This window comes from Nipponia nippon, unplaced genomic scaffold (genome assembly GCF_047370975.1).
Source record: "Nipponia nippon isolate SJK-2023a ecotype South Korea unplaced genomic scaffold, ASM4737097v1 scaffold_3, whole genome shotgun sequence".
NCBI lineage: Eukaryota > Metazoa > Chordata > Aves > Pelecaniformes > Threskiornithidae > Nipponia > Nipponia nippon.
The window spans coordinates 83,505,571-83,524,252 of NW_028262347.1; the positions used below are offsets into that span (position 1 = coordinate 83,505,571).

The 18,682-nt window shown below is 41.8% G+C and overlaps 1 protein-coding gene across 1 annotated transcript; it reads left to right on the forward strand.

The window, feature by feature from the left end:
- The first annotated feature begins 949 nt into the window (after positions 1–949).
- On the forward strand, positions 950–18,572 carry LOC104021962 (DBH-like monooxygenase protein 2). Its single transcript, XM_087766021.1, has 12 exons — positions 950–1,114; positions 5,909–6,010; positions 7,229–7,312; positions 8,526–8,693; positions 9,641–9,743; positions 10,526–10,692; positions 12,503–12,594; positions 15,798–15,894; positions 16,111–16,170; positions 17,171–17,301; positions 17,589–17,703; positions 18,453–18,572. The coding sequence occupies exons 1-12, from the start codon at positions 950–952 to the stop codon at positions 18,570–18,572; spliced, it is 1,404 nt and encodes a 467-aa protein (XP_087622147.1).
- The last annotated feature ends 110 nt before the right edge of the window (positions 18,573–18,682 follow it).

The following is an 18,682-nucleotide window of genomic DNA, read 5'->3' on the forward strand; positions in this document are numbered from 1 at the left end:
CAAATGGGCTTTTCTAGGCTTTCCTAGCAAATATTTCCAAAGTAAATAGGAATAAGCTACCACATCCTTCAAAATCCACAGACCCAGGCTATGTTTTCTAGTGGATTATGCAACTGGGCAAATTGGAGATGAGATGCACAAGGCACTTCCTGGCAGAAGCAGTTGGAAACCTGCTGAGGCTCTTTGTTTTTCATATCATTACACTGAAGGTCTTAGGCAGTGCAACAGTTGATGCCCTCCTCTCCTTCTACTCATTCCCACCAAGGTATAGTGAATGGAGCAGAGGCATTTTTCTTATTCTGCTATTCCACTACCGTCCAGGAGCCCCTTTTTATGTGCCACAATAGCTTCCTCTGATAAGCCATGGCACTAAGACTCACCAGCCCATTCCCAACAAACTTGCCAATAATCATCACACCAGTTAATAGGGTGGCATAGTCAGGGTTCATTTCAGCATTTGCAACAGAAAGGCAAGTTAGTCAGAAGAGCCCCTTTTCCTTGGTGAGGAGAGACAGAATTCACCCACCCTGAGGAGTACTGGGTAAAACACTTTGTTGCTTTTCTTGGTTGTGTAGTACTAAACAGCTCTTAAAAATGTTTTAAGAGGTATATTGGATGGCCTAGTACAGTTTCACTGCGGCAGGGTGCCAGACATGTTATGTAAAGTGTTGATCTTTCCTACATGTTAAATTGGATATAGAACAGTTGGTTTCCACTCCTCCTTTCTGGCAATAGGCCCAGCCTCATGCCCTTCTATATAAACTGGACCTCTCATAGCAGAATAGCTGCCCAAGGTATCAGCAAGACCCCGAAACTGCAGTGATCCTGTTGATGATGGCAGTTCTCAAGAATCAAGGGTATGCTCTTCCTCTTGTTCCTCCCCTGCTTCTGTTCTGGTCAGCCTGCACCTACACTGCTGCGTTTCTCCATTTTCCTGGATCGTTCAAACATGGTCTGCCTCCACTGGGACCATGGTGAACAGGAGCTGATGACATTTGAGCTGCAGGTCCATACAACTGGCTGGGTGGCATTTGGATTCAGCCCTCATGGAGAGTTGCCTGGATCTGACATTGTGATAGGAGGTGTCTTCCCAAATGGCAGCATCTACTTTGCTGTAAGTTGAAAAGACTTCCTCTGCATCCCCCTTTGCCAAGGGTCATGTTCCAAGTATTTTGGCTTGAAAGCATATGGACTCAACTGGCTAAAGATGTCCAAGGCCATTTGAAATCCTTAGTTGGCATGGCCTCAGACTGACAGTCCAGGAAAGCCCAGGTCTTCTGCAAGTCCTGTGTCATGCCTGCTAGCCCCATAACAGCTACCTGATACACCCTATGGTATCCCAGATGGCACTAGATTATGTTTATTAAGCAAATAAACTGATCCCACCTGCAAGTCAAAACCACAGCTAGAACCGATTAGATATGACAGAAGCAACCACCTACCATGAAGCTGGAAGAGGCTGCTGGGAGTGTAAGTTCTGATTCATCCAAACCACAGGCCAGCTGAGGCAGGAGTCAGATGCGAAACTCCCACGTTTTCCCTCACTGAAGCTCTTCAAAGGTTAATTTACTTGGTTTCCTCTGTAGTGAGTGGAGACATGTGTTCACCTCCAAAGGTTGCTTCTTCCTGTTGGTCTTAAATGTCTTAAAATGGTCTTAAATGTAAAGGTAGCCACTAAGGATAGATGCCTGATGTTAAAACAGCTGGAGTTTAAAGGAACAAAATGCCACTGAGGGTGCTAAATAAAAAAAAACAGGCTGTTGTTTTGTTTTGTTTTAATCATGAAAGAGAAACAGATAGTTTAAAGTTATCCAGATACAGATAGCAAAAGAGTTTACACTGATGAAGTGTTTGCCAGTCACTGTGATCTTGCTTTGTTCAGGTGTTTTCAGTTCCCTTTTCATATAACAGTAAAATGTGTTTTGCATTAAGTATGTCTTGGTGCTTGTCTAAAATGGGTGAACTTTGGAGGGGGTGGGGTAGCTAGCCTTACTTACAGTCATTAGTTGTTTGCAAAACCACTTTTGTAATACCCAGTTTTGAAATCTCATTGTGATTGTGCCACAGACAGGGAAATTTTGGCTGTGAATGATGACAGGGAAAAAATTGTGATCAATTTAGAAGAAACACTTGTTCTTCACTTTTTTATAATGATTTTTTACAAAGTAATTTGGGATAAATCAAAAGCATTTATTTTCTCCTAAAAGAACATCCTGAAAGGAAAAATTGAAGTGTTTGGTTTCAAAAATATTAAATATTCCATTATTTTCAGAAGAGATATTTAACATTTTCAGTGTTTTTCTGCATTGGTAGCTGAAACTCTTTGTTTATGTTAGAAAATAATTTTGGTTCTAGAAAAGTTTTGGGTTTTTTCAACTTTTTTACATATCAGAAAATATCTCCCAACTATTTAGGTCTGGAGACATTCCAGTAATCAAACACATTAATGACCACAAAAATCCACATTTGCTCAGTAGGCTGTATATCACATCCACTGAACCTGTGGAACAGACAGTTTGAAGGAAAAACATGCTAGTTACTGTAAATGGAGTTTAAGTGGGGTTTTCCATTTGTGTTCTTCCTTCTAACCCTCTCTCTCACACATCCTTGTTTTTTGTTTTAATTTTCCTCTTTACTACAACCATAACAAGTCATTATCTAAGTAATGTCCAATGGGTGAAAAAATTACCAAAAAGGCTTGTTTTCACAAAGTTGCCAATTTTTTTCCAGCTGCTTACTGCCTTCCTCTTTCATAAGGTATATTTAATTTTAAGTATTTTATTTATTTCAAAGTACCTCATTTGCAGACTACTTATCTTTGAATTTTGATCTTTTAATTAAAGAGTGCAACAGGTATTTCAAAACAGTAGGAAAACAAAAGCTGTATTTATTGTACGTATGTATTTATTGTGTTGTATGATATGACCCTCTGTAAATGGGAGCATTTGGGTTAGAGAACAATTGCTTAGAGTATTCTGAAAGTCCAAATCCATGGATAAATTCAAGAAGAAGGGATATTAGAGGAGATACTGGGAAATTTAGCAAAAGCTGTAAGCAGGTTTTGAAATAATCACTTAAAGGAACAGAGATGGGAGGAAAAAATACCAGGAAGGATTTCACATAAAAATATTCTTCCTTGACCAGACTGTTGTCTGGCAAAATTTTTCTCTTCTCTTTTATCCCTCCAAAGTTGAGTACTACAGCAAAACTTTTCAATGTAGCACTTAACAGCTGTACATTAGGGAGACATTTGCTTTATTATGTTTCAGGTTTCTCTTTGAGAGATTTTCATCCACTGACTTCTCATTTCTGGTCATTTGAGCTCCTTTGCCACAAAAATATGATGCTACCCCAGTCAGTCAGCTTGGAGCTTTACTCCTTTCTAACCTTTTTCTCTTTCCACAGCTGTGTGTGTAGTCCCACCTTTTCACCTTGTATTTTCATAGCAGCAGTTATTGTGGCCCATTCTGTTCCCAGTGAGATTTCTACAGTAATTAGACATTTAGATGCTTTTCAAACTCTGCCTGATGTTTCTGTGCCATTTTACCGAGTAACAATTGCATTTGGTGACCTCATTCATGCATTATTTTTCTTTTTCACTATGCCTATGCTGCTAAAGCTATTGATTAGCTTGTAGTTTCTAGGAGAGCTTAGCATCCACAAGAAGGCCCAGATTCCAGCTGGTATGGAAAACCTAAGAGTTAAAGTTGAAGTTTTGATATGCCCAAAATATTTTACTCTTGAACTACCTCTGTTTTTCGACAGAGCTTATTTTACTTCCCACCCTGTGTGGTTGAGCCAGATGTGCTAAAATGCCCCAGGGTGCAGCAGGTCACTCAGGGAGCAGGGAAGATCCTTTAGGATCTATTCTATCCAGGCCATCCTCTGGGTGATGGAACCCAGGGGCTGCTCTTTCCCTGAGCAGCTGGGTATAGCAGGGACTGGATGTGAGTTCTCTTCAATTGGTTTGTGGAAATTACCAGTGAAAGCAGAGGAGCTTTTTGGAGAATGAAATGCTTTCATAATTACTGAGGTCCCACCAGTGGTATTTGGAAACATGACTTCTCAGACCATAGGACGTTCGTCTCTTCTCTTTATGGTTTTGACCACTTTTCCTTTTCCAGCATTGTCATGTGCCAGATGAGGCAACCCTTGAGGAAGATGATAGCTAGGACTACCAACTGCTGCCGTGACAGAGAATGAGACCTCCACCACCATGCTGTTCAAACACCACCTCCGGACATGTGACCCAAATGACCTGGATATCACAGTAAGAAAGGGGACTGCTCAAGCAACATCCCAGACAAACCTGCTCTCATGTCCCACTGTATTCCCAGATCCCCAGGATCAGATCTGAGAATGGCAGGTTTTCCTTACAACAGTACAATAACAGGAATATACAGAAAAATATGGGACCATATGACCACATTGATAATGCCCATTTCAAGGGCACTGTATTGATGTATTTGATGTTTTTTACAATGTTTTCCATCAAAGAATAGGGAAGATGATATAAATCTCAACATTTTCTTAAGCTTGAACACAGCTCTTCAAAATTTTGCTCATTTCCCTGTCTCTCTCTCATTTGCCACATATAAAAAAACCAATCTAGTATGGGAGATAAAGTTTTTATTTGCCTAATATAAGGCAATATTTCGGTAAGAATTATATTTGGAAAATTCAGAACGTTTTGATAATTTCAGTCCTTTTCTCTTGGAAGAGCTTCATACTGGTATTGACTGACATTAAAAACTTGGCCAATCCAAATCGGTATTTTAAGTCAGAGTTTTCAAAAATATGCTTTGCCAAGGTCGCAAGCACACTAATGCACACAGTTTCAGAACTCTGCATACATACACACTGTTTACACCATTTCACCTTTACTTGAGGAACCTCTGGACAAATTAGCATTATCTAAGGTTTAGCCCACTCAAAAATGTTTGTCCAGAATTAGGTGTACATTCACCATTTTTCCAGAGTTCAAATACATGTGCAATTGACTGGATAGACGCCTTTGTAGTCACAAACCTTCTTAATGACCTTTACTAATTGAAAGAAATATAATCCCATTCTGAATGGGATTAACCTACAGAGTTCTGTGGCTACTGCTGCTGTCACATGCTGGGGCAGATGCAGGCAGATCATTGATTGCATTCATGCTCAACAGTAGCAGCTAATGGGGAATCAGAGGACTAGTTTTGTTAGCTTTTTGTGTAAGTACCCTAGTAATCCTTTGTAAAAATTGCCCCAAGTGTATTAACAGTATATACAGATAAATGAACTGCACCTGCTTTCTCTAGGATATGTAAAGATCTGAAAATCTGATCTTTAGCACCACTGTACAGCTCCCATAGCTAGAACAGTATCCAGACACTCAACATCTAAACATTTAAGCATAAAATGATGCAGGTTCTGAAATCTTATCAAATCCCTTACAGCTTTTTTCCAGCTTTCTTTTATTTCACATACCAACACTTTAAATCCATACATGTTTCAATAATGCATGTGAAATGACAGTGGGTACAGCTTTCCTAGGGTCTTTTCTATCCAGCACCCTCTCTTTGGGGGAAAAAAAAAAAAAAATCATTTCTCTGTCTGGACAAGACAAATCTTGTGTGTTAAACTGCTTATTGTCTATTGTGTGTTCTGGCATATTGTCTGAGTGTCTGGGTACGTACCAAATACAGTTATTTTATTTTAGATTACTTTTAATTGCACATGGTTAGTATGTGGATTGCATTTTAAAACGTGCAGTGCTATGAGGCATGTGATGTGGGGTGAATACCTGTGTGTGTGGTTGATGGGAAGGAATGAAGGAGACTTTCCAATGAAACACTCCCATTACAGATGGACACAGCATGCCTTGTTACTGCCTTTTGTGCTGATGACACAGTCCAATTCTTTAAAGGCCAAAGATTTTCCAAGTCTTTTTTTCTTGATGAGGTACAGAGGCCCATCTGACTCAACTGACCCCAAAATATTCTTCACCTATGACCTGAGGCTGGACAATGTAAGTACTGGACAAGAGCTTTACTTGGCATGTTAAAAAATCTCCCCTTCCCCCACCCTTCTTTGCAAAATCGATCATGCCCATGCTGGAGGTTTGGATTGCCCAGGTCAAATAATAGACATGACTGATCTTGGAAACATGCAAATAGAGCTGGCAAGAGTAGGAATGAAGTGGGAAGGGAAGGCTTGCTGTGTGGAGGGTAAAGGGCTTATAGTTTAGAAAAATGCTGTAAGGTGTATCCTGTTCCCTTGAGTCTAGTCAAACACAGGTTGTGGTGCTATTGAATCGCAATATAACTATTAACTTGGGCATGTATGTATACAGGTCTATTGTCACATCCATGTAGACCCATAGAAAAATATCTATAATATACTGAAGATATTTACTGATTCCCATCTTAGTTTTGTGGGAACTACACAATATCACAGAGAAGAGAAATAATGGCAATACATTTAAATGCTTTGTGACAAGTCTGGCTAAGAGCTCAGAAAATGCAATATGCACTACTGCATGCGCTGCCTCCAATATTAACTTATGCAGCATCTCAGTGTCAGATATAAGGATTTACCAGGAGAGCTGGAGGCCCCCATAAGCATCACGTCGTGGTACATGCGCCATCCTTGTCAAATGAAGCCCAAAAGTACCAGCTCAGTGTGTTATTGCATTAACACCTTCCTTCTTTAAACAGCATCAGCCCACACAGTCAGCACTCACTCAAGACGGCAGCATCTGCTGATCAGCGTGGGCAATATTCCATAGTAAAGAGGGGCACTATTTTTATGTAAAGATTTGTGGGATTAGTGCTATCATGTGTTGTGCTTGTGACTCCAGAAAACAGGCAATTAAAAATGTTGATTGAACAGAATGGACGTTTCCTATGCTCAGTGCATGTTACAATAGGCAAATTAGTAATGCAAATCCCTTTTGGAAAAATACAGAAAAAAAATCTGAAAGAAAAAGAATTTAAGACCTCGTAGAGCTGACAAATGTGTTTGTCCTTCACCAGAACAGAGTTTCATCTTCTTGGCCCTTTAATCTTCTCACTCATTGCAACCAAAAACCAATCAGATGTTTGCTAAATGCATCATCCTTCCTGCCCCCTCCACTTCTGGATCTCATTCTCCTTGCACTGCCTCCCTTTGGCTTCTCCAATTCCCTGTGCGCATTATTGAGTTGCCAGGGGAACCTTCAGGTGACTCGTGTCTGTTTCTTTTCCAGTTTGCTGTTCCAGTTGAAGAAACCAAGTATGCCTGTACCTTTATCCCACTGCCCATGGTCAAGCAGAAATACCATATCTACAAGGTAAACTTGCAGGCTGTATTAATGGGGAAAAAACAGGACAGGACAGACTGTCCATGAGTACAAGTCTGTCCTTTGCAGCATTTTAGTATAAATTTTGGAGCATTCCATCTGTTCTTCACTGCTATTGGCATGAGCCAGCTAATCTGTCTGGCTTGTGTGGAGATAAGCTCTGTCTTGTTTCTAGCTTTGGAAGTACCTGTGTCTTTATGTACATCACACCCGAAGAAACCTTGCTACAAGCCTGATGTCTCAGCGTAGTGAGTTCAGGCCATGTTACCTATTGGTATCTTTGAGAGCAAAGGATCCTCCAGAATCTTCTATATTTGAAAGGAATTTTGCTTTTGTTCTTGGAAATTGCTAAGAATATTTGTATAAAAAGCAAAACTAATATTTTAGCAGTCCTATTTTCAAGATGCAATATGCAAAAAAGAACAAAGAAAAGAAACAGGAACTTTCCAAAGCAAGCCTAGCTTACTTCTCAAATTAAGATAACTTTTTTTCAAGGTCAAGCAACCCCTCTTAGTTCTGTGGGTTTTGAAGGTTTAAAAACAGATGTTCCACTGCAATGGCATAACGCAAAATTTCATATGGAAGAATTTCCATGGACTGGAAAACAGAATTTGACAGGTAATCCTACAGAACAAACTCATGAGCTTTAGTTAGTTCTTGTGGTAACATTAGGATTTTGAGGCCTGATCTCATCAGTGCTGTTAAAAAGTTCAGTGATTAATAATAACAGATCCAGGTTATTTGTGGGGTTTATTTTAAACTATTTTGATTATAGTACTTTTGGCACAACTGAGGGAGCAGTGAATTATAGTGAGCCCTAGATCAAGGTCCCTTATCTTGCTTTGCAGCCAAGAAAATGGTGTATGAGGTAAACTATTTACATTTCTAGTCTGGAATCTCACTGCCCAGTGTAAGAGGTCAAATAGATTCTATGATTCTATGATTCTATGACAAATAGACACCCCTGTGATTCTGATTAAGGGGAGGTGCTTTAGAGGAAGATGCAAATCCTTTCTGGAAAAATGCACTCTGCTGGGTGCATACCGAAATGAGTAGATAAATCATCATCCAGTTTACCGTCCATTTTGCAAATCAGATTATATCTCTTTGCCTAAACTATGGTTAACTGCTCTTTCTGGCTGCCTGAAAAAGAAATATTTTAGGGTTGACAATAACTTTTTTTCACTCTTTCTCTTGGTTACAGTTCGAACCTGTAATAACACGCCACAACATAACCTTGACTCACTACATTCTTGCTTATGCCTGTGGCAATGCCAGTGTATTACCCAGTGGCATAGATGATTGCTATGGAGCCAATCCAGATTTTGCCCTGTGCTCTCAGGTGCTTGTGGGCTGGGCTGTTGGAGGAGAGGTGAGTCTGCAGGGCCCATTCTCTTCCCCGTTTCTTATTATGAACAGCAGTACCCTTGTTGTCAGCTTGTCCAGTAAGACCCCACAGTCCTGCAGGGCCAACCAAACTGGGGAAGTTTCCTCATACTGTCCCCACTCGACTCTACTTCTGCTGCATCAGGTGATGCTGGCGATTTCTACATAGTTGTCGATACTCTGCATATGTGTGTATGTTATTATCATAACTGCATTAAACAAATTTTGTATGTCACTTAGGAAGGCTTTCATTCTGACATTTTGATAACGTTGCCATTAATTTCACAAAATTCTCCTTGTGCTAGTCTTGCGTAACAGAAAGTACTGCAACTACTTTCTGCTTTTTTTTTTCTACTGGCTCTGCCTCTTTTTCAGCAGAGTAAAATTAAAAGTTCAGTGAAATTGGTGCTTCTGGCTGAGTGGCCTAGTTACTAGTCAGTGCTGCACAAATTTTAGCATCTATCTTGTGATGGTCCCTTTGCCTTTCAGAGCAAAATGTATTTTGTATTTCTATAGTATGCATGTACATGGGGACAAAGAGAGGAAGGCGATAAGTTTTAGGCAAAACCCTTATACTAATTTTATTCAGATTTTATATTATGCAGTGCCAATACTGATATGAAATTTGCTGCAAGAGTATACACATACTATAAGTATTTCCTATTAAATATAGCATAAAAATGAAACCAACCAAAAGGTTAAATGAAAAATAAATTTTGAAAATTCTTCCTTGTTCTGATTCAGAAGGAAAAGAAATGGAACTGGCAGAATTTTCCACAACATTATGATTTCTAACAATGTCAAAATAAGTATTCAGAGATGCAAGAAAATAAAAACTTTATTTTTGTACGTTTTCAGTCAAGAAACAACAGAGAAGAATTAAAAACTACCTACTTCTTATAACTTTATTCCTCCTCTTCCTCTTTCCACAAGTCTTATCAATTTCCAGATGAAGCTGCAGTTTCCATAGGGACACCTTGGGATCCTCAGTACGTCCGACTAGAAATCCATTACAGCAATTTTGACTTGTTACCAGGTGGGTAATGCTGGGCAGTTGTCTGACAAAGAACAGCCTCAGGATGGAAGCCTCACACCTCACCCATACGCCTATTAGAATCCAGCTTCTGTATGAAACACGTCCATATATTGCCCAGTACAACCTTCAGGACAGTAAGAAGAAACTGGACTGGGCTCCCATTCAGGAAGAACTTAAACAAACTTTAAAAACATAGATAGTTATATCTGCTTAGATTAGACACATCTTACCATTGAAAAAGTTGAGCACATCTTCCTGCTATGATACTAGCAGGAGTATTAGGGAAAACGTCAGGGAAATGTGGGCATCATGGGAAAAACGAGCAGAGGGGGAAGGGACAGAGTGGCTCTGGAAGAAATAGGTGTACCAAGGGTCAGGATGAAGTCCTGAGAGCCTAATAATACCACCTCAGGCTTCTACCATGACCTCCAGCACTCAATCACTACGACAGGTGATGAAGAATGCCACCACGGTATTTGCTATCATTTTACAGAAGGGGAAACAAAAGTATGGAGTGATTTTATGGGAATCATCTGGGACTATAAGCAGGGCTGTATCCAGATGCACTATGAGAAGATCTGTGCACCTTGCATGACTTTGAGGCTGTACATTACAGTGGACCATACCACAGGGGTAGGGTGGAAGGCTTAGGCCTTCCTGTTAATCTGTGCCTGCTCCCAACCCATGACTGGGAAAGAGACACTATAGGTGTTGTTGCTTCAGGCCCTGCTTCTGTTGTTTCTGGAGTCATTGCTGAAGGAGTGGTCATTTTTCTTTTACAGGGTTGATCGACAGCTCAGGGGTACGAATCTGCTATACTCCGGAGCTACGGAAATACAACGTGGGGGTTCTGCAAACAGGCATCTTCACTTTCACTGTGCATTTCATTCCTCCTGGAGCAGAATCCTACAGATCTTATGGCCTTTGCAATTCCAGCCAGTTTGATGAAGTGAGTGTGGGGAAAGCCATAAAAAATCTTCCTTGATCTTTCCCACTTTGGGTTTCCATCTTGCTCTAGACATGTCTAAAAGCCATTTGGTGCAGGGTGCCATCTTAGCCTCCATTTCTGCGTGTTGCAAAATGAATATCTATTCCAATAAAACTGCTCAGCAGAGACCCAAGATTTGGCCCAAGAGCATTAGCAGAGCTGTGTAAGCATGTCAGAACCATGGCTTGAATACCCGTTCACCCCATCTAAGTGAAAGGGAAACAAAACCCAAGGGTATGTAGTGACTTCTCAAATTTGCTCCACCACATGCAAGAAGCCTTTGTCCTGCCATAAGTGTGTGGTACTGGTGTAGGAAGGCAGGTACTAGGCTGGGAGGATGTGGTGCTCTCTCTCAGGTCAAGAAGATACCTCTAGAGTGGAGGTCTAACATCCCTCAAATCACAGCCAAGAGGCTGCTAACAATAATCAGCTCTGGTGGACTGTGGGATCCAGGGGATTCACATGTCCCTCCAGCACCGCTAGATGTGAGGTTGCCACTTTCTCCTTTCCGAGGCCCAGCAGGTGCTAACGCTGGGGGCAAACTCCAAAGATATAGACACCCCCACCACACCCAAACACACATACACTCAGAGAGCAGACTCAGCTGGCCACAAACAGATCAACACAGACAGGAGTACAGTACCTTTGCAGGCATGAACAAGGCCCACACAAGCATGGACAACACAAATGACCCAAGCCTCTTCCTCCTTTCCGACTAATCAGGCTTAAAGTTCACTGGAGGAATATAACCATAAGCATGCTCACTCAGCTCCCATACGTAATCATATTTGTTGGTCCCTCTGATTTCTGGTCCAGACCATAAGTCCTTTCAGCATCTGTGCCCAGATCCAGGGCCCTTTTACGCACTCTGTGGCCTGGACCTTGGGTTTTCTAGCTTGACATTCCCTAGTGGATCATCCCACCCCAAAACCACAGGCACGCACATATACACAGTATAGAGAGCACACTCACACAGAAAATAGTTACGAACAGAGTTTAATAAGATAGTCTAGATTGCAGCAATCAGGTACCAGGTTTGGTCAGACAAACATACTGACTGGCAGTCTGCTCAAGTACAGCTAGACTCTCCTCTTCCTCTCTCCATTTTCCCATGTTTGTTCCTCTCTTTCCCTACCTTTGACCTCTTCCCTAAGCATCCCACAATAAATTTTGCACATTCCCACAATCCACTTAGAACATCCTGTAAGTTTTACACAGTCCCACAATTTCCCTGTAGCAACCCATAAATTTGCTCCCTCTTATGAGGCCTGAGGTAATCTTGTTTTTCTTCTTTTCATCAGTTTTCAAAGACTTTCTTTGAACCTTTCAAGGTTTACATTTTGATGGTTCTTTTAATGGCCCATTGATCAGTGTCTTACGATTTCTGCTTTTAGTCTTTCTATTATCTGCACCTTCTTAGAGTTCATGTATCTGCATGTTTAACTTATTACCTCTCCTGTATCTTGTCTTAGATTTTTACATAGCTGATAGCAAGGTATGCTTACAGTACCCAGCATGAGATATCACAAACTCAGACAACTATGCCACAGTACCTAAACGCAGAAGAGCAATTTTCAGAAAGGCTCACCAGAGCAACCTTTCAATCAGTAGTGACTTACATGAGGAAATGGGCTTAAACCTCCCTTTTAAAAAAAGATGTTAAGCTGACAATTACGTGAGTTCCATCAAGCTTTTGACTTCATGGGCAATCCTGATACGCGGTGCTAAGCTCTTACTGCCAGGCTCTGACCTACTTCATTTTGAACTGCAGATGAATGGGATGCTGGTTCCAGATCTGCATGTCTTTGCCTACTTGCTTCACACCCACCTGTCTGGCAGAGGAGTGAAAGCTGCTCAATACCGGTAAGAGAAGCAAACTCACAATATTGCTGCCCATGCCACAGGATTAGTCCCTGCCTCTTGGACTAGAGTGGATGAGAATGATGTTCCCAGGTTAGTCTGCATCTGTCTGTCTGTGCAAGAGACTCTGCAGTGTCTGAATTGTAGTACAAAGAACTAGCTCCTCAGGAAAGAAGGGTCAGCTGAGCAGAGAGTATGAGACTGGAACTGTGCCTCCTGTTAAATAAAACAGGCATAGGCAGTGAGCTCAAGCACTGGACTGCTGCTCATCCACACTAGTTAGCTGCTAGACATTGCCCTTGCATAGCTTGGTCCTGCTAACCAGACTCACGCTGAGGCTACACAGGCACAGTTTTGGGGATTGTGTGTACCAGTTCCCATGGGCTGTATGGGCAAAACTACACTGGGTTTGGTTTCCTTCACCATCCTCCCACACTAAAAACTTCAACACCCCTATGCACTCTGTGATCACACCTCAGCCCATGAAGCATGAATTCTCAGTTTCAAGCTATGAAAATAGCAAATCATGCTCTGCAGCATAGCATTTGAACACTACTTCAGCCACTTAGAATTTGAAAAAAAAAAAAACCAAAACCCAGAACTAAAACCAAACTGTGCTTTAGGCCAAAGAGGCATCACAGAGGTCCAAGTGCTTTGCAGTATAGGTATAAGGCCTATCTCCTCCTTAGGTTTCTAATTTCAGAATAACCCAACATAAGCCAAGCACGACACTGCAGTTACAGGGAGGCAGATATTTAGCCGGTGCCAGTGAGCCAGAGAACAATATGCAACCTTATGATATTTAGTAATATGGGTGTAGCCCAAGATGTTGTCGTGACACTCTAAGATTAGAGTGCTCACTGTGACACCTTCAAGATCAAGTTCCCTGCCTGTCTACATGGTATTGCTGGTGCATGCTCTGGGATATGCTGTGAGTCCCATCTGGAATGGCAGGGGGAAACTTCGGCATTGCCTTAGATGGTTGTGCTCTAGCGCCAAATCCCCAGACCCTGCACTGTCTCACAAACTGCCTCACATGCCGATTCACTCTGCAGAAACTCTACACATACTGAGTTGATCATGTAGGTATGCAGGGAACCTGAACTGCGCTGTAGGCAAGCTGTGGAAGACAGGAGAGTGCCTGACCCCCTCACAATCAATGCAAAGCTGAGTTATGAGCAGGGCAGATGTTGTCTAGTTTGGCTTCTAAGCACACATATGAAATATCATTCAGAAGAATCTAGGTTGTTCCAAGGTAGCACATCTGCCCTTGAAGATGGTCTTCCTCAGTTATCCTTAAACACCAATGGCACCCTACAGTCAAACACAGTTTAACACCCTGGCCCTGTGCCTCTCTACCCACTCCCCAAGGAATGGGGCCAAGTGACTAGAAGATCTTTGAAAGGCACTCTCAGAAAACTGGGACTAATACAATTGTTTGATGAGTATTTTCCCTTCTCTGGCCACTAGTATCTGCAACATACTCCCCTAGCAGCCTCTGCAGCCTGTGACGTGGCAAAAGCAGGGGAAAACTTATTAAGAACCTTAGGAAACAAACTTGGTCTGTTATAACTAAACTAAGTAAATGGGGATTTTGTAACTTGAAAGGTGCATTGTGAATATGTCTGCTCCCCAATTATGCCTGTTTGTCTCTCTCAAGAGTAGCACATTATAGCTGGCAAACGTGGTCCTCTCTTGGTAAAGGAGCAAAGCAGATATCAATAAAGCCTATTGGCTTCAAAGCCAACCCTCAGTTTCAATGCTAGTGATTTCCAGCCCAAACTGGCCTGACACTTGGATTTCTATGCTAGACAGCAAGAGAAGAGGAGTGAGCCTCCCTCCATCTCACTAACTAGCACCGTCCAAGTGCCTGCTCCAAGTAGCAGGGAGTGATATAATCAGGAGAGTTTTCCTTAGGCTTCAGAAGAAAATGGAAGGTTCTGCCTCTTTGCTAGGAATCAACTGAGGTCAGTCTAAAGAGGACTAAGGCAACAATTCAATTTACTTAGGATGAGCATATATCTGAGAAAGGACCTTTACAGACTTTTTCATGCAAGGACCATGCCCTGAAGCCATCTCAAGCACAGGCTCCAGAGCAGAAGGTCAAGTGTCTGAAACACCTTCTGAATAGAGATGATTCAGCAGCTGGAGTGACTTTTTTTTTTCTGGGATTTCCCCTGTAACAAGTAGGATAACTATGTTGTTCTTAGTCACTTGTCCAATTAGCAGACTGTGATCTTTGATAGCAATTTAGGGGCAGGTCTGTCTTCTTTTTAGGTGTTAATTCCAGAATACCCCAGCATAGGCCAAAAGTCACACATAGCCAGTATGAGTGACTTAGCCAGAGTTATTTTGTTCCAGACAATAGCAATAGTTTTTGTCTCCTGCTTTTTATGCAAGTTGCATGGTATACATAAACCATCTGTCACATGACAGACCATCTTCTTTCTTGCCTGGCCTCCAAGATAGGTCCCTCCCTACTGAACCCATTTTGCTATAAGGTGTAGCTGGACAGTGGTGTGAGCCTACCAGTTCACCTGCTCAGAGCTGCCAGCGGTCACAAAGCGGGCCTACAACAAGCAAGCAGGGTGTGCGACAGCTGCTGGGACAGCCTGGCCATGAGCACCACAAGGATTTGTGGGCTGGTTGCCTTGACGCATCTTGCAGTGTGCACTGTGGAGGTACTTAGCAAGACCTAAGGACCTATAACACGGATGGAGAAGCAGCGCTCAGAGACCACCTAAGGAGCAATATCACAAAGCACTGTAGAAATAGCAAGGAAGAATTCACATGTGATACTTCTACATCTGCAAAGGAGGTCCTAAAGAGCCTGCCAACTCTACTTTGCTAGGGTCAGAGAGTCTTTTTATTTAGGACAATGTTTTGTAATGCAAGTATTGGACTTCTTACTTCTGAGATCCCAGACTGTCATCTGAAAGGCAAAACTTTCAAGACCCAAGAATTACTAAAATGCAAAAAGTCCATATTTGGGCTCTAGACCAAAGAGGGCTAGGTGAGAAAGTTCAAGTGTATGTTTGAGACTGGCTGTCGCTGAAAATACGTTCTGTGAGTTATGGTACAAAAGAGATCAGGCATGATTTCTGGAGGGGCTTTTTCTCAGCTCTGTTTATTTCATTCAGGAATCAGTTATTTCACACCCCTCCCTGGAAACATTATAACTTTCTCCCCTCATTTGTCTTCCCCAGGAATGGTGAGCAGCTGGGGATCATCTGTGAGGACAATAAGTATGACTTCAGACTGCAGGAGATTCGGGACATGAAGGAAATCCTCATAATCAAACCAGTACGTTCCTCCCCTGGGATGTAGCTGTGGGCAGGCAGGCTGGGGAGGTGACAAGCACCAGAGATGTCAGAGCACGTTGACGTATTCTGTCCTTCATTCCACCTCAGGCTGTGGCCCATAGTTTTCACACAGTTTCCTGGTTCCCCATATTGCGAGTGGTTGTTTTGCGTGCTTTGCCTGTACGGCTCTGACAGTGTGACCTACTGTGTTCCCTAGGGGGATGAGATCCTGGTCAAATGCAACTTTCAGACACTGGATCGGTCAGGGATTACTTTTGTAAGTTTGTTTTTCTACCTACAAATCTTCCATGGCTTTTAAAATTAGTTTAGCACCATTAAAATCTTTTGGGCAGACATATCTCTCTTCCCCAAGCAAATATGTCCCTGGCCAAAACTTCTTGTGTCAGACACAATATCATAGACATACTGAGGCATGCCTTACACAGTTGTTCCATGGCTGGAGAGTACCTCTCCAGCAAGACCTTCCTACTATAGGCTTATGAACAGATCCTGAAGCTATCTTGCATCTTAAAACTATGCAAGATAATTCTTGTCCAAAATGTCAAGTGCAAGTAACAAAACTTGCAGCTGCTTTGGTTTTCAGTCATTTAACACTTGGATTTAGTGGACAGGCAGAAGTCAAATACAGAAAATGATGTAATCTGGCAGCTGGATCTGATTTGGACTTCTCAAAATATGCAGACATCCTTTTTAGTTCTTCTTATTCAAACCAGGCGTCAGTTTTGCAGAACTTAGCATGTAAACAATTATTGTCATATTTCTTTTAGAGCATACACTGTGCAGAGGAGTTAATGACTTAGAAATGTGCACAAGAAACTGAGATTTGACCTAAAGAGGATTACAGAGTTTATATTCACAGAGAGCAACACTGTTTGATTTGGTTGGGCCCATTCCAAACGTAGGGATCAACTGAAAAATTCTGATCTGAATGTCACACTCAGTTAATTCCCTGAATGTTTTAGTTGAACTTTCCAAAGTTTCCGATTTGGGGATCTTGTAGACTGAAATACAAATATGGTAGTCTTTCTGAAGGAGAGAATAAGTAGATTTATGTTAGAAAACCACAGAGCAGCCTATTTATCAGACTCTTATGAGGATACTTAGTTTCTTTATTTCTAACTCTCAGACAAACAATTTTTTTTTTTTTCCCACCAGACAGGATCTGCATGAGCTGTGAACAAGAGTGCTTTCCAGAGGAGAAATAGTCTCCTCGTTGTGTGTCAGCAGACCTCTGAGTCACCCTTGTGTATTTGCAGGGTGGGCCAAGCATCATGAATGTGTCGTGTCTCACGTTCCTCTTCTACTACCCTCGTAACAACATCTCCAGTTGTATGGGCTACCCTGATATTTTGTATATTGCGCATGTACTCAACCAGGAGGCCTCAGAGTGAGTCCTGAGTCAACATGTTTCTGGAGGTAGCAGAGCAAAATGTAGCTATGAAGAATGGCAAAAGGAAAAGATAATGAAAATGAAATGTTGCTGACAGGGAAGAAAGAGCCATGTATCTGGATCTGTCAAGTTGAGCTCCCTTGTTGCAGTAATCTATATCAACTGTGCTACTTGAATTATCTTCTCCTTTATCTTGTTTTCTCCTTCCTTTCTTTTTTCCTCCTTCCTCATCTTCTAATTGTTTGCTTTCTCCACCTCCCCATTGCCCCTTACTCTCTCCCCAGTGCAGTGGATGGAATGATGGCCATGGACTTTGTTGACTGGGACAATGAGACTGTCAAAACTGCAGAGAATGCAGCCAAGGAGGCAGATCAAGTAGTCATGATCAAAACCATTAATGTAAGTCCCCCTTCTGAGCAATTTGTGGTTAGGGAAATGGATTCATCTCTGATGTTCCGAGAGTAAAGCACAGCTGAGAGACAGAGCCAACACACAACACCTTGGGTAACACCAGCTAGTCACAGCTTATCCATAGCTATAGGAACTGAAAGGGATTACCTGAATTATGAAGTCCTGTCTCTTAGGCTGCAGTTGCAAGTAACTGTCCAAGACGTATTTAGTTACCACTTAACTTTGAACTTAAAAAGATAAAAATTCTTCTCCAAAGAGAAAAAACACTCTTGCGTCTTGATAATATAACAGTGCCTAGGGGGTAATGCCATGGCAGTGCATTTTTGACAGAATGAGCAATAAAATAGTGCTGAAGGTCTCTCAGACAACGTGCATACAAAGGGAGTTAGGATGATCCAGAAAATCCACATACATGGGACACAGCTTCCTGGCTTACTTATCTGTCTGCATTTCAGTGCATCAGTCTGGTAACTACTCATCTTAGAGGTAAATTAGGGAAAAAAATCTCTTAAATTGAGAAAGGATCAAAATTCCATCTTCTCCTCTCTCAGAGAGCTTCTCTGCTGTCAGAGGGGAAACCCATGTCGTGACTTTCTCTGAGATGGCTAGTTACACATTCAGACAGTAAGAAAACTGACTAAAATGCATCCAAAACTTGCAGTGTTATGCCAGAGTCATGTTGGTCCCCACTTAAAAACAGATCATGTAATTTTATTTTTCCCTTTTTCCTTCCCCAGGAACTCCAGAGAAATGAGAGCGGTCTAATCAGAGACATTAGTATTCCAGAGCAGGCTGTCTGTCACAATATTTCTGGACACCTCTCACTGTCAGGTCTGAGGGCCACTGAAGACCTTTGACCGCAGTATGCACTCCTGAATCATCAACCACCAAAGAAACTGCTTCGCTTCCTCTTCTTTCTCTCACACAGCTGGTGTTTTCTTGGCTTATCTTGGCCCCTGAGTATGGG

What these genes read in the sequence shown, in the direction of transcription:
- LOC104021962 (XM_087766021.1), top strand. Translation starts at nt 950, where the DNA reads ATGGTCTGCCTCCACTGGGACCATGGTGAACAGGAGCTGATGACATTT. An exon ending in AGAAATACCATATCTACAAG is followed by an intron (nt 7,313 to 8,525) that starts GTAAACTTGCAG and finishes TCTTGGTTACAG; the next exon opens with TTCGAACCTGTAATAACACG. An exon ending in GCTGGGCTGTTGGAGGAGAG is followed by an intron (nt 8,694 to 9,640) that starts GTGAGTCTGCAG and finishes TCTTTCCACAAG; the next exon opens with TCTTATCAATTTCCAGATGA.